This window comes from Camelus bactrianus, chromosome 15, assembly GCF_048773025.1.
Source record: "Camelus bactrianus isolate YW-2024 breed Bactrian camel chromosome 15, ASM4877302v1, whole genome shotgun sequence".
In the NCBI taxonomy this organism is placed as follows: Eukaryota; Metazoa; Chordata; class Mammalia; order Artiodactyla; family Camelidae; genus Camelus; species Camelus bactrianus.
The window spans coordinates 57,430,120-57,443,520 of record NC_133553.1 but is presented as its reverse complement, the minus strand read 5'-3'; the positions used below and the strand labels follow the sequence as shown (position 1 = coordinate 57,443,520).

General features: G+C 31.5%; 1 protein-coding gene across 4 annotated transcripts in view; it reads right to left on the bottom strand.

The window, feature by feature from the left end:
• The window catches only part of SANBR (SANT and BTB domain regulator of CSR), a 41,576-nt gene that overhangs the window by 20,497 nt on the left and 7,678 nt on the right, over positions 1-13,401 (bottom strand). For 2 of the 4 annotated variants that reach the window (XM_074341180.1, XM_074341181.1), the window contains exons 3-9: positions 12,392-12,578; positions 11,482-11,575; positions 9,310-9,548; positions 6,279-6,337; positions 4,705-4,865; positions 2,153-2,239; positions 1,931-2,041 (exon numbers count right to left, since the gene is read on the bottom strand). In XM_074341180.1, coding sequence (XP_074197281.1) covers positions 1,931-2,041; positions 2,153-2,239; positions 4,705-4,865; positions 6,279-6,337; positions 9,310-9,548; positions 11,482-11,575; positions 12,392-12,578 — 938 coding nt within the window. Of the gene's footprint in view, positions 1-1,930; positions 2,042-2,152; positions 2,240-4,704; positions 4,866-6,278; positions 6,338-9,309; positions 9,549-11,481; positions 11,576-12,391; positions 12,610-13,401 lie in introns of those variants that run through there. The other 2 variants (XM_045514381.2, XM_010951894.3) reach the window with 2 other exon arrangements.

The following is a 13,401-nucleotide window of genomic DNA, read 5'->3' as shown; positions in this document are numbered from 1 at the left end:
GAACATCAGTTGTTATATTATTTTACAAGCAAGCAATATAGACAATTTGTTTCAGCAAATGTTTTTAATTTTGTGGCTTATTTCCAAGAATATTCCCCAAATGATGGCCATGGGATGGACTACAATGAATGATAGAGAAAATTTCACTTGGGAGTTTGTTTATTCTTTTTTCCCCTTTGGACAACAGAAAAAGGTGTGAAAGATGGATGCTGAATTATTTTACTATACTAGATAAATTAAATGTAGTTTGAGCAGGCTAATATGTGGGACTTAGGCATCCGTTCCTAAACAGAACCTTTACTCTAATATTACATATTATAAAATAGGTTGTTAATTGTTGGTGATTCTAAACATTTCATTAACATCTTAGTTCTTTAAATTATTTCCAAAAGACATTTTTTTTAGTAATTGAGTAATTAAGTAATATAAAATTAAGTCTCAGTAATATACATTTTTAAGTTAACTGATATGAACGTAAAAAAATAGACAAGCCTTAAAACTCCATTTGCCATGGTCATATATATAACAGGTTCCCATTTTTCTGCAAGTCTCTAATCTTCTTGAACTTTTGTTATTTTTATCCTTAGTTCAACAAATAACAAAATATCATCAAGTTATTACAAATTACACAGGCACATCTGCTTTAATTAGACTACTTAAAAAATGCCACCAACAGCTGACTTAAAGGAAAATACTTTGAATAAAACAATAATGAACACTGAACTTAATGTCAGTTTTTTTACACAGTAATATTAAGTTGTTGCTGTCAAATGGAAGTAATTTCACAGGTAAAATCAAGTCTCAAGACAAAAAAGTATAAAATCCCAAGTGCTTACTCTAACAAATGAAATTCCCTTATTATTATATGCAGAGAAAAATGAAACACTTTAAAGTTGAGACTGTACTATTAATGCTAGGGTCAAATGTGTTTTTCTGGATTTCTGTTTTAACGTTCAAAATATGAAATCTAACATTTGTGGGTTTTTTTTTTTAATAAAAGTGTTGTACATTTTTAATATAGAAAAAAAACAAAGAGAAGATGAATCCATAATACTATCACTCAAAGGTAACACCATAGTTAACATTTTAGTGCACACATTTTTAGTTTTGTTTTATAGCCTGTTTTTTGTTCTTACTTAATTTACCACTAACAACTTTCTCTGTAAGTATGTATTCTTTTACATTCTCAAAGGCTGCACATTAAGAACTGACTAGATATGTTTTATATAGATATACTATTATATGGATATTAGTTCATTTATTCATTTGAGTGTTTTTTTTCCTATTTATATACACAATAAATGTCCTTATTAAGTGCTTTCATAAATCAACATTAACTCTTTGGATAAATTCCTAGCAGCAGGATATTGTCAGAGAACATATGGATATGTTTTAAAGTTTTTGTTTTCCTAAGACATTATACCAACATACAACATTCTCCTATCACTCCCCAACTCAAAAGGAGAACTACTTTTGCACTTAAAAGGGAGTAAAAAAAGACTATGCATTAATGGAATACTGACAAAGTATGAAGAATAAATACATTATGGAAAATTCAAGTTTAAAGACAGTTTCCCTCATTCACCAAAATTCACCTGAAAGTATACCTGGTTCTCTTGTCAAATTCAATGTAACACTTATATAAATAACTAAAATCTATTAGTGAAAAAAAAATCATTTTAATGGCACTGACGGTAGTATCTTTCAAGATTAATGCACAATAATTTTTACTAAAGTTTAAAAACATGAAATTTATCCAGTAAATAAAATGCAGCTTTTACAACAACTGTTTTGAAAGTAGCATCTTTCTAAATCAAAGTTGGATCACATGTAGAAAAGATGGTATCCTATCCCTTATGACAGTAGTTTTGCTTTTATAAATACACTATTAATTCACATTGAAAAAGCTGTATTTTTATTTTCACTACACCTTATGTGAATGTAGATAATATTTCCATGTTGATCCACATTGATTTTTCCAGGAATGCAAGGAATTCTTCTTTCTGTTTCTTTTGTTAAAAGTTTCTTACACAAACTGCATCTATAACATAAGGAAGACACAAAAAACATCCAAAAAGAAGATGTTAAATATAGTAAAATTAAAGAATTTAGCTGCACTGTGTAGCATATCAAGAAAAATATATCTCTATACCTGTATAATGTTGCTGCATTATTCCGAGAATCTGGATTCAAATATTCAGGATCAAACAGTCTTTCAATCTTCTTACAAAAAAGTTTACTATTAACAATAAATGATCAACAAATTAATTTGGTATACCTACTTTACTAAAGTTACTTGATAGTGATAAATATAAATGCTAACCTATCTGCACATGTAGAAAATTAGACTAATAAATCCTTACAGAGCCCCTCTTTGGGAATTTATAATATACTTTCAGTATTCTAAGTAAATAAACCTACTAATGAGAACTGCTTGATCAAGAATCCATTTTCATAAGAAAAATGAGACAGGATATCTACCTCTCTTTCAGTCCTTTGTTACAGGAATATTCAAGATTGAGAATTTTGGAAATTTAACAATCCTGGGTCTAAAAATAACTTGTTATGTGATCTTTGGCAACTTGATCTCTGTGAATCTTATTTTCTCATCTATAAAATGGGGTTAATAATTTCAAATGCATAAGGTTTTATGAGGGTAAAACGAGACAGTATTTGTTAAAGAATGCAAGACACAGCATTAAACATTCAATAAATGTTAATACTTTATTATTATGCATAACATAATTATGTTGTGCATGAACTTTGTCAGAATTCTAAGTATGACATTAATTCCAAATGTTTATCCTGACTGTCTCCACTTTTTGTCAAGTAATGTCTCCTACTGAGGCCAAATCTGGATTTAGGATCCCATCCCATTTACAAGAATTTAGCTCTTGGATAATTCCCCTCTGTCTCATTCCCCTTCAGGACTAAACTCTTGGATAATTCTCCTGTATGACCAATTTCTTCCACTTTAATAAATCATCCTGATTAGCATATAAGCATAATCCAACACCTTCCTTCTTTAAAAAAAACAAAAATCCTTTCTTGAGCCTACCTATCCCTAATTGCTACTGCTAAATTTTTCTGCATTCAGAGCAAAATATCTGGAAAAAAGTTGTCTAAACTGGCCACATTTCTGTCTTCATCTTACATGGTAGCAGCATTCCATACATGTGACCATTAGTCACTTCCTCCTCTCTGAAGCCCTCTTTCCTTCTGCCTTCCCTTTGATCCACTGGCTTCTTCTGCTCAGGCCCCTCACCAGCTACTCCTCTACTGAACCTCTAAATGTTGGATAGTCATCATTAATACTCTTCTGCTAACAATTAGAAAATAAAATAAAAACAGCATTTACAATAGCACCAAAAAAATTTAGAAGCCTGTGAACAAACTTAATAAAGGAAAAATATCTTTACATTAAAAAAACTATAAAACATTGCTAAAATAAATGGAGGGTGAAAACCATGTTCATGAACTGAAAGACTCAATATTATTGAGATGTCTCTTCCCAAATTTACAGGTTGAATATTAACCCTCAAATCTGCAGGGATGTGTGCGTGTGTGTCTGTGTGAGTGCATGCATGCATATGAGAGAGAAAGAAAATGGGCAGGCTGATTATAAAATTTATATGAAAATGCAAAGAACCTAAAATGACCAAGACGGCAATCCTGAAGAAAGGTAAAGCTGCAAAATTTAGATTACTGGATACCAAAAAATATTAGAAAGATACTGTAATTAGGACAGTGTGCTACTGATAAAGTATAGGCAAAGAAATCAACAGAACAAAATGGAGAATTCAGAAACAGACATCACAAATATAGTCACCTGATTTATACTAAAGGTGCTGCTGCAATTCCCTTTTGAAAGTATGGTTTTGCCAGGAAATCTCATCCAATTCCATGGTTTCAAACCCCATTTACTCTTATATTTCTATTTTAAGCCCTGACCTCTGACCTAAACTTTAGATTTATATATCCAGCTACATACCTGCCATCCTACCTGGATGTCCAAAAAGTGTATTAAATATATTAAATAATCTTTACAAGACCCAAACCCATCTCTTGATTCCCTTCATTCCAATCATTCCCCTCTCTATTAATGACACTACCATTTACTTAACTTTAAAACCTAGTAATAATCCTAGTATACTTTCTCTTCCCACATGATTCCATTTGAAAATCTGTCAAGATTTTCCTAATAACATATGCTGAATCCACCCACTTGCAGGAATACAAGGAATTCAGCTCCACTGCTTCCACTCTAGTTCAAAGCCTTTCCTCTCTCACCAGATCACTGTACTAGACTCCAAATAAGTCTTGCTTCTTATATCCTTCTAGTCTCTTCTCCACACAGAATAAAGTGTACATACCTTGCTATGACCTAAACAGCCCATAAGTGATATGACAACTGTTGACCTTATCCCAATCAACTCTTCCCTTTTATACTAAGGTCTTTCTTAATAATTTTTAACATAATTCACCACCACAATCTGCTCATATATGCCTTACACAAAACAACTAATGTAATTACTAATTTTTATCTTGAGCCATTGACTCACAATATATTTTACTTCATTTAAAATAAAATGGAAATGTATTTCTAAATATATTCTAAAAACAGAATTTTTACTAAAATGAAATAGAAACAATGTATTTCCTCTAACAGGAAGATGACTTTTAAAATTAAATTTTAAAAATTACCTCCTAAACTTATCTTTCTTGTCCTTTAAGTCGTCAACTTCATTGTGTGTGAACAGATCAGCTATACGTGTAAGAAGATTTGCATTAATACAGTTCATGTTGCATGGGGTAGCTACTATGGCATTCATATTTTTGTGGCAATACTGAATACACTGTTCAACCTGAAAAAAACAGACACAGAATGGAAAATGAATGTTGAAGATAGTAGCATAAAGGATAATGTCATATCAATACTTTTCAAATATAAGATTCATTAATCCATGCATTGCTAGTCATAACTGAGTTTTGCCTCTTTGGGTTAATCTATACTGCTCCAAAGTGGTCCAGCAGTCCAAATTTTTACAAATATATATACATAGATGGAAAAATAATTGTCAACCTTCTCAGAATATTTCAAACAATAATGCAATGAACATCTTTCATGACTGTGGCATGTATGTATCTTAGTCTACAAACTCAAGGGTATAAGATATGTGACTTCCTATTAACTAAACTTAGTGACAATTTTAAGTCTCGTATCTCTGGTAGAAACACAGTTTCAGTCACTTCAGGGTTTTGTCAGTTGTCTTATGCATGCTCTCTGACTTTCTTTCCCATTCTCCACTGTGAGATACATTAACTTTTTGAGGGAGATATGGGTTTTGGGGAAAAACAGTACTGGCTAATTACATATTCTTCTGAATATTTTGCTATGGCATAAAAATCATCCTTTATGGCTTAGATTTTAAAAACCAGAACTCAGAGACTCTTTTAGTCTCTGCTTTTTTCTGTAACCCTTCTCTAAAGCAATTAATACTAGCAACTACAAGGGGAGGGACTAAAGGAGTAGAAAGAATACAGGGAACTTTTAAAACCTCAAACAAATAAACTTCACATCTGTTAACACAGCAAAGGAGTATTTTACTCTGTAGTTTTTACCAGGGGCTAAAAGCATATATTTATTTAAAGTAAAAACCACAAAAATATATAAAAACATGTGAATGGTAAAGAAATTTATTAAATAAGAGGAAAAAGAAGAAAAATATATTTAATGTTAGAGCTTGATATGTATGTGTATATATTGTGCTTTTATACTTCATCAGCTACTCTTATACAACAGAGATGAGTGTGTGCGTTACACATACAAAATTACATTGTTTAGTAGTTGGGTATTTGTTCTTCATTTGCTGAACCATAAGTGAAAGACACAAATAAGTAAAACATGCTTAAACTAATTATTTAAATAGTAAACCAAATATATTCCAATTAACTTTCATTTCATTTGGTTTAAGAGCAAATCCTTTTTGGAGTAAAGTTAATTCTGTTTAGAATCATGTACTGCAACAGCTAACTGTTTCCTTGAGGATAACTGTCTTGCTTTATGGGCATCATATACAAATGGTACGTAGTAGCTTTAACCTCTTCCCAACAAAGTACCTCCAAATATTAGCAGTTTACTCTAATGGAATCACATTCTTGAATTAACAACTACTTCAGTGGTAAGATGTCTTAGAGTTTTCTAGACACTTGAAGAAAAAGCAAGTTACATTAAGCATGGGTAAATAGAAGAGCTTTGGTCTTTGATTAATACTTACCAATGAATCCATTTTTAAAAACTCTGAAGAAATAAGAATTGAAATGACATTTCCTGGCTCTAAAAAAAAGAAAAAAATTAAAGTCTCCTTTTGATTTGTATCTCAATCTCCTTAGAACAGGCTCCTTCTCACCCTAAAAGAGGATGTTACTTTAATAAGAACAATTTAATAAAATCTTACTATGGCTTATATACATGAGAGAAATAAAATGCAATGTTAAAACTTAGGGTATAGAGAAAATGTACAATAAACTTGCCCTGGAATTAGATTCACATCAAGTAAAAAGACTCTAACTAAAGACATGACATATGCGAACTCCTCCTCAACTGAACCAGAGAAAAAGGTAATTAAAATGGAGACTATAACTCATCACACAAAAATCACAGTGAGAAAATTTTTTAAATGATTAGAGAGCTTATTATTAGTAAAGTTATTTCAAAAGTGGTTCAAATGCTTGTTATGAACAAATACTTAATTTATAAGATTCTGAAAGATAATATAAACTTTACTATTGAAGAAATGCAGTTACTTCCTAAAGGCAGACTGAATGAGCCTTGAGAGGCACAACCAGGGAAAGGGGGATGCCGGCTGACACTATCCTTTCAGTAAACCTAAGTCAGGGGAGGGTATAGCTCAAGTGGTAGAGCACATTCTTAGCATACATGAGGTCCTGGGTTCAATCCCCAGTCCCTCTTCTAAACTAAATCTAATTACCTCCCTCCTCCGCCAAAATAAAGTAAAATAAAGTAAGTAAAAAAAAAAAAAATTAAAAAAAACCCTAAGTCATCTCTCATGAAGTATATTTAAGAAAAAGAAGAAATTGTGATTTTTATCATGATAATATTAAGACAATTCTCCTAAATAAAGGACTATTAAGTCCTTCAAGTAAGTAATCTCAACCTTTCCTTAAATCACAATTCTAGATTAAAGGTTCTCAAAAAGAAATGGTAAAGAGAGGAAGGATCTGGTGAAAAAGTTCCTCAGGAAAGTGTAATATAACTCATTCTAGTTAAGACCCAAGGTCTGGATTACTAGTGATTTAAATTAACCATTCTGGTGGTTTTCTTAGAATAAAAACTGCTTTTATAAAACCTACATTTGTAGCCACTGATTTAAGGTCCAAGAGTACAGAGCAACTAGTTTTGCTCTACTTCTTTCACTTTACTATTTCATGAACAGGTTGGATCAAACAGTAGTTTTTTTCATCTCTACATATTTTGACATACCTGGATGGTCTGGAATCTCTGAGTTTTGGTTGGCTGAAAATTTTGTTTTAGCAGTTTTGTAATTTTCACTTAAGGACCACTAGAAACCTTTTCTATTAATTTGGTCACAAAAATGTATTAAATTATGAACATCCTCAGAAAACTTTTATACTATCAGTACAGGTTGATTTACTAATAAGAGTTTAAAAATACCTTGGTAACTACTGTAAATAGCAATTCTAGTGCACTGAAAGATTTTATTAAACCACCAGTGTGATTGCCTATGTAAGTCAACACCCAAAAAAGATTACTTAGTAATTATTCTTCCTATTGTCTAGAACATTGGTTCTCAAACTTTTGCTCTCAAGACCCTTTTACAAAAATCTTTAAATCGAGACTCCTAAAGAGTTTTTGCTTACGTGGGTTACATCTATATTTACCATATTAGAAATTAAAACAAAATATTTAAAAAATATTTACTAAGTCATTTAAAAATAATAAGCTGATTACACACTAACACATTTTTATGAAAAATAACTGTATTTTCCAAAATGAAAAAAGTTTAGTGAGAATAACACTGACATTTTAAATAAATTTCTTCATTGACTTAACAGAAGACAAATGGATTCTCATCTTTCTACACTGAATTTGTGGGTAGTCTTTCTCGAAGGTTAGTTACAATGGGAATCAGAAATCATATCAGTGAACTCCTTCCACTCTGCTATCTCAAAATCCACTGATTCATCTTGCACTTTAAGTGGATCTTTAACCCATGCATACTTTTTTTTAACATCATGCATTGGTCATTTGGAAAGTATAGGCTCACTGAGTTATGCAGATCTTCCAAATGTTGAAACATTTTATTATAATATTAAAAAATATTACATTTGTTAATATGATCACCAATCTCATAGGAAAAGTCTTTAGAGGAACTGGCAAGTACATGGAAGTAAACACAAGTTTTCCAAACTTTCTCACTTGAAAGCTTGAATTTTATCATTGGCAACAAATATTGTCAGCTGTTTCCCTTTAGCTAACTGGCTCACTTAATTCATTTTCAAGAAAATACCTGTCAAATGCCTAAGTCTGAATAACCATAATCTGCCTGCTAGCCATTCTTTCAAGTAAAAATGGTTTTATAAAAAAAGCAGCTAGTTTAGCTTGCAATTCAAGCACTAACCTTATAAGCGCTTTTCCTTCAATCATCATACTCTGGTGTGCAGCAGGACTGCACTTCATGTGTTATCACACAGAATATCAAAAAGATGTATACTCAACAATCAAGATTTAATAAAAGTAATAACTTTTACTGCTTCATCAAGGACATCTGTAAGTGAAACTTGATCTTTTTTTCCTTTTCTTTTTTCCCTTTTTTACCACAGATGGGCACATGGTGCTGAATAACACAGTGACCACCACTACAGTTTGATGTTCCTTCCTTGATGTGTGCTAAAGTGCCAGTGGTTTTACCCTCCATTACTTCTGTTCCATCTGAACAAAGGTCAACACGGAGAGAAAGACACACAACATCCTGGCATTATTAAGCAGATTCTCCAGACCTTGTGGATCCTCTCAAGGGATCTTCAGGACTCCAGTGGCCAATGAACCATCCAGTGAAAATGGCTGATGTAGAGACCTGTCCATCTGCCATAAATTAGCTATAATTTACTAAAAAAGGATGAGGTAGCAGTCTCCTGAAAAATAATTACTAATCCGAGCATAAACACTAATGTTTGAACAATTTTCCACATTTCATGTTTGGCCTGAAGCAACTACCAGGTGACACAAAAATTTCACTACAAAATAATCAATAGATTGTCTTTTACCTAAAGTGGGCATCTCACAATCCTTATTCTCCTTAGTGTTCCTTTTAACATATTTTATCAACCAGTTGAAAATGTGAACGTCACAATGAACTGAAATGTCCACCTCTTCCCAGCGCTGGGCATCCATAGATAAATATTCAGCAAAGTACTTCATTTCTGATATCAAAAGATCTCGTGGGCAAATAAAATCTTCTTTCAAGTTTTTGGCTTCATCACATACATGGATCACCATGTTTGGCCTTCATGAAAAATGTTACACAAAAATGAAATTATATTAGAGTTTTAGAAGAGGAGCCATGAATATTGACATTTATTGGAAGTATGAGAACAGATGTTTCTGAAGGTTTTAACCACACATTAGTTTTATAGGGTTTGATGTTCAGAAGTTTTCGTAAGTGTCTTGGTAACCTGATCTGTTTATCTTAAAATTCTTACTAATTTTAGTTAAGCTATTGACTTAATAAAACAAATAAAAATGTTTTTTACTATCGAACTTATAATTTACAGGGATTAAAATTTATTATTTTCATAAATTAATTATAATATTTTAAAAAATACCAATTCACAAAGAAAAATTAAAGAGTACATTATAATTCTTGTGAGGAACATAAAACAGCACTTTTACATGGTAAAAGGTATGGAAAAGAGATAAAGATCAAATATTAAAATTTCCTTATTATTAATAAATATAAAAAAGTTAAAATTATTAAAATATCAAAAATTAGCATGGCTACTCTGTTACTTTTAATAGCAAGAAAGTTTGTTTCTAGGCATTCAATAAATACAAATTAGTAAATGTGGTTAAAAAATTCTTAAGACTACCATGTGCTTATTTACATATTTAAAAAACAATTTAAGTTTAGATGATGTATCATAAAAATTGTTTCAAAAATTATATACTCCTTGAATTTATATACCCTTGAACATTACGTCACCTCAAAAAGAAACACCAGTGTGATCCACACTGTCTTCATGTCATTACAAAAGGAAGAGATTAAATAGGAAGAGATACACTATCCTATGATATGAATTTAACATGTGTTTAACTGAACTTCAAAAATTCTAAATACAAAGAAATAACATTTGAAATAAAGTTGGCTACAGAAAAAGGATTAAAAACCAATGCTCTGTCAGAGTCCCAAAGGAATTTAAATAACTTCACAAATTGTTCTTCCAAAGAAATTATGGTCAAAATATAAACAGGTAATGGCTGGTATAATGAAGCATGAAGTTTCTGTGGCTTTCTGGACCACAGCATGAAACACTAGGTAATTCTAGTAAAAAAATTATCTGTTAAATTCTTGTGCCACACAAACAAACCTACCAGTTAAAAATCTATGTGAATCAACTAAAATTCACTAAACTATAAAAGGGTGAATTTTCTTCTTGTGATAAAATATACATAACATAAAATTTGCCACTTTAAGTGTACAGTTCAGTGGCAGTAAGTACTCATGTTGTTATGCAATTATAACCACCATCCATCTCCAGAACCTTTCAAGAGAGTAAATTTTATGTATGTGAATAATGTATTAATAAAGTTGTCACAAAAAAACTATCAAAACTGAAAATACACAAAGGAACTTCTAGAGATGATGAAAATGTTCTTTATCTTCATTTGGATGATGGTTATATGGTAAACTCATTTGTTAAAACTCATCAAAGTGAATACTTAAAATATGTAGAGTTTTTGTAAAATACACAAAACAGTACAAAATTATCAAAACTTGCGTTATACTGAAAGATATATTCTAATTTTTAAATGTTTCGATAATGAGTAATTATATTTACATAGCTCTAAAATACATAGCCAGTTTCCTTAATGAAGTTGGAGAACTAATGACAGAGATTTTCCTTTGGGTTTTAAAATCTACTTTAGAAAATTTTATGTTAATAGATGGTATTACTAATATTTACAAGATGAAAATGAATTTTTAAAGTGGAAAACTGTGGTCCAATTTATAAGTGTTATGAATAAGCCATGCATTTAGCTATCTAAGCAATTGTTTACAGCTCAATACATGAACTACTCTGATTTGAATTGTTTCAGCAACCATGTAACATGAAATTCCTAAATTGTGGTAACTGATGTATACAATCACCAATCATATATTTTATAATTTAAAGTTGATATTCATATTAATCTTATCTAGCAAAGAACCAGCCTCCTACCCTTCAGATTCTTCAGTCTTTTCTCCACCATTATGAGTAGTACAATTTTCACTTTCTGAAGAACAATTCCTTGTGGAAGCTATACTATGTTTTCCTTAAATACAGAAACAAACACATACAAAAACAAAGGGGGGAGGTTAGCATTTCTAGCTGAGAATGGGTTTTTACTTATTGAATGGTTATACTATAAATGTATGGTTTCCAAAACTAGTTAAAGATGGTACTTTGTCAGGTGCCTTAGTACTTCTAAAAGTATATGGAAAAAGCAGTACAAAAAAAGGATCACAAATTGCTAACATTACACTGAAGATTTAAAAAATACTGATATGGTGTGAACAGATGGGGTCAAATGTTCAAAATCCTACAATATAGCTTCTCCTCCTGAAGCAAATTTTTATATCGATACTCTGCTGCTGCTGAGATTAAAATAGTTCACTACACTCTAAGATTTCTAAAGCCAGTTATTATTTCCAATGTAATTGTGGAAAACATCTCTTCTACCCTGCTTCTGTGTCATCTGAAGCTACTGTTGACTCCAATAAAGGGGAGGTGGGAAAAAGATAACACGAGGGACAAAGGAAGATTCTCTCAGTGAAAGAAAATTAAGTAAAAGGTATAGGTCAGGTCCCTTCAAAATTTATGACATAGCTAGCCTAACAGACTGGAGTAGTACGCTTTGATATAGTAAAAAGCTTTTTGTAGTAATAGTATTTGACGTGTAAATTAACATTTAAATTTTTTTTCAAATATAACTAAGACAAATTTCTAAAGTTAACGAAGATACAAATACTAATAGATTTTTCTATTAATGTTTCTACTAGCCTAAAATAAAGAAAGGTTGACTGGAATGCATAATATTTTGCAGAATTACCATAAGGACAAGTACTGCATTTTGTTTTTAAAACCTTACCTGTTTTAGAAACTGCATCCTGACCAACTGGAGTCTCCTGAAACTCTCCCTGTGTGTCAAGAAGCGAGGACTTGATATACGTGGCTAAAGTTTCAACAGGGCTCTCTCCAGCAGCCATTAGGAGGCTATACTGGTTGTCGACGGGTGAGCTGCCACTGCTCTTCAGTTCATCAAACCTCTTTGCACACTGTGATGATAAAGGGGAAGGAAATGCAAATCTGGGGGGGGGGGGGTTTAATATCATTTTTTGTAAGTGAATATAATCTGCTGGGCAACAACTAGAAAATTAGCACACATTTTGATACACAAAGCCTCTGACGGATTTTTTCTTTTTCAAGATTCAGGGTAGAATTTTCTTTAATATGCTTTAACCCAATAGCATAATATGTTTATGCTCTCATAGAAAAATGAAGAATGCCTTTATGAATCATATTTCCCCATGGTCTACAGCTATTATTAGTTGACAATTTTAATAATTTAGTTAAAAATCTGGTTTTTATTTTTACATCAACTTTCTACCAAAAACAAGACCAAATTCTAACCTTCAATGGAAATTAAACTAAAAAGTATCTGATTTGTGACACTAGATTTTCTTTATTAAAGTAATGAAGTCTTTGTTCTTACTAACAGTGAGTTTCGCCTTGCACAAAACACTATAGTAACACTTCATGGCCACGTATTTGGGCACAGTTGTTCTAGCTCAATGTTTTACCTTAACCCATCATTAGTCATGGAATCAATTTAGAGGGTCCAGATTAGCAATTCAAAAAAAAAGAAAATACAAAAGATTAGAAAATATCAAGAGTGGATTAATCATAGTAAGGTTAAGTAGTCTCTCATGAAAATGTCATTTCTAAGAGTACACTGCAGCATAACACAAAATGCCTTCCTTAATGTGGGTCTTGGTCAGACAACAGTGATACAGCATTCATGTTTAAATCTCCATCAACATCAACATGGATGGCAAGTTCCACAACAGACCAAGTAATCTGGGAGGTGCAAAAGGAGAA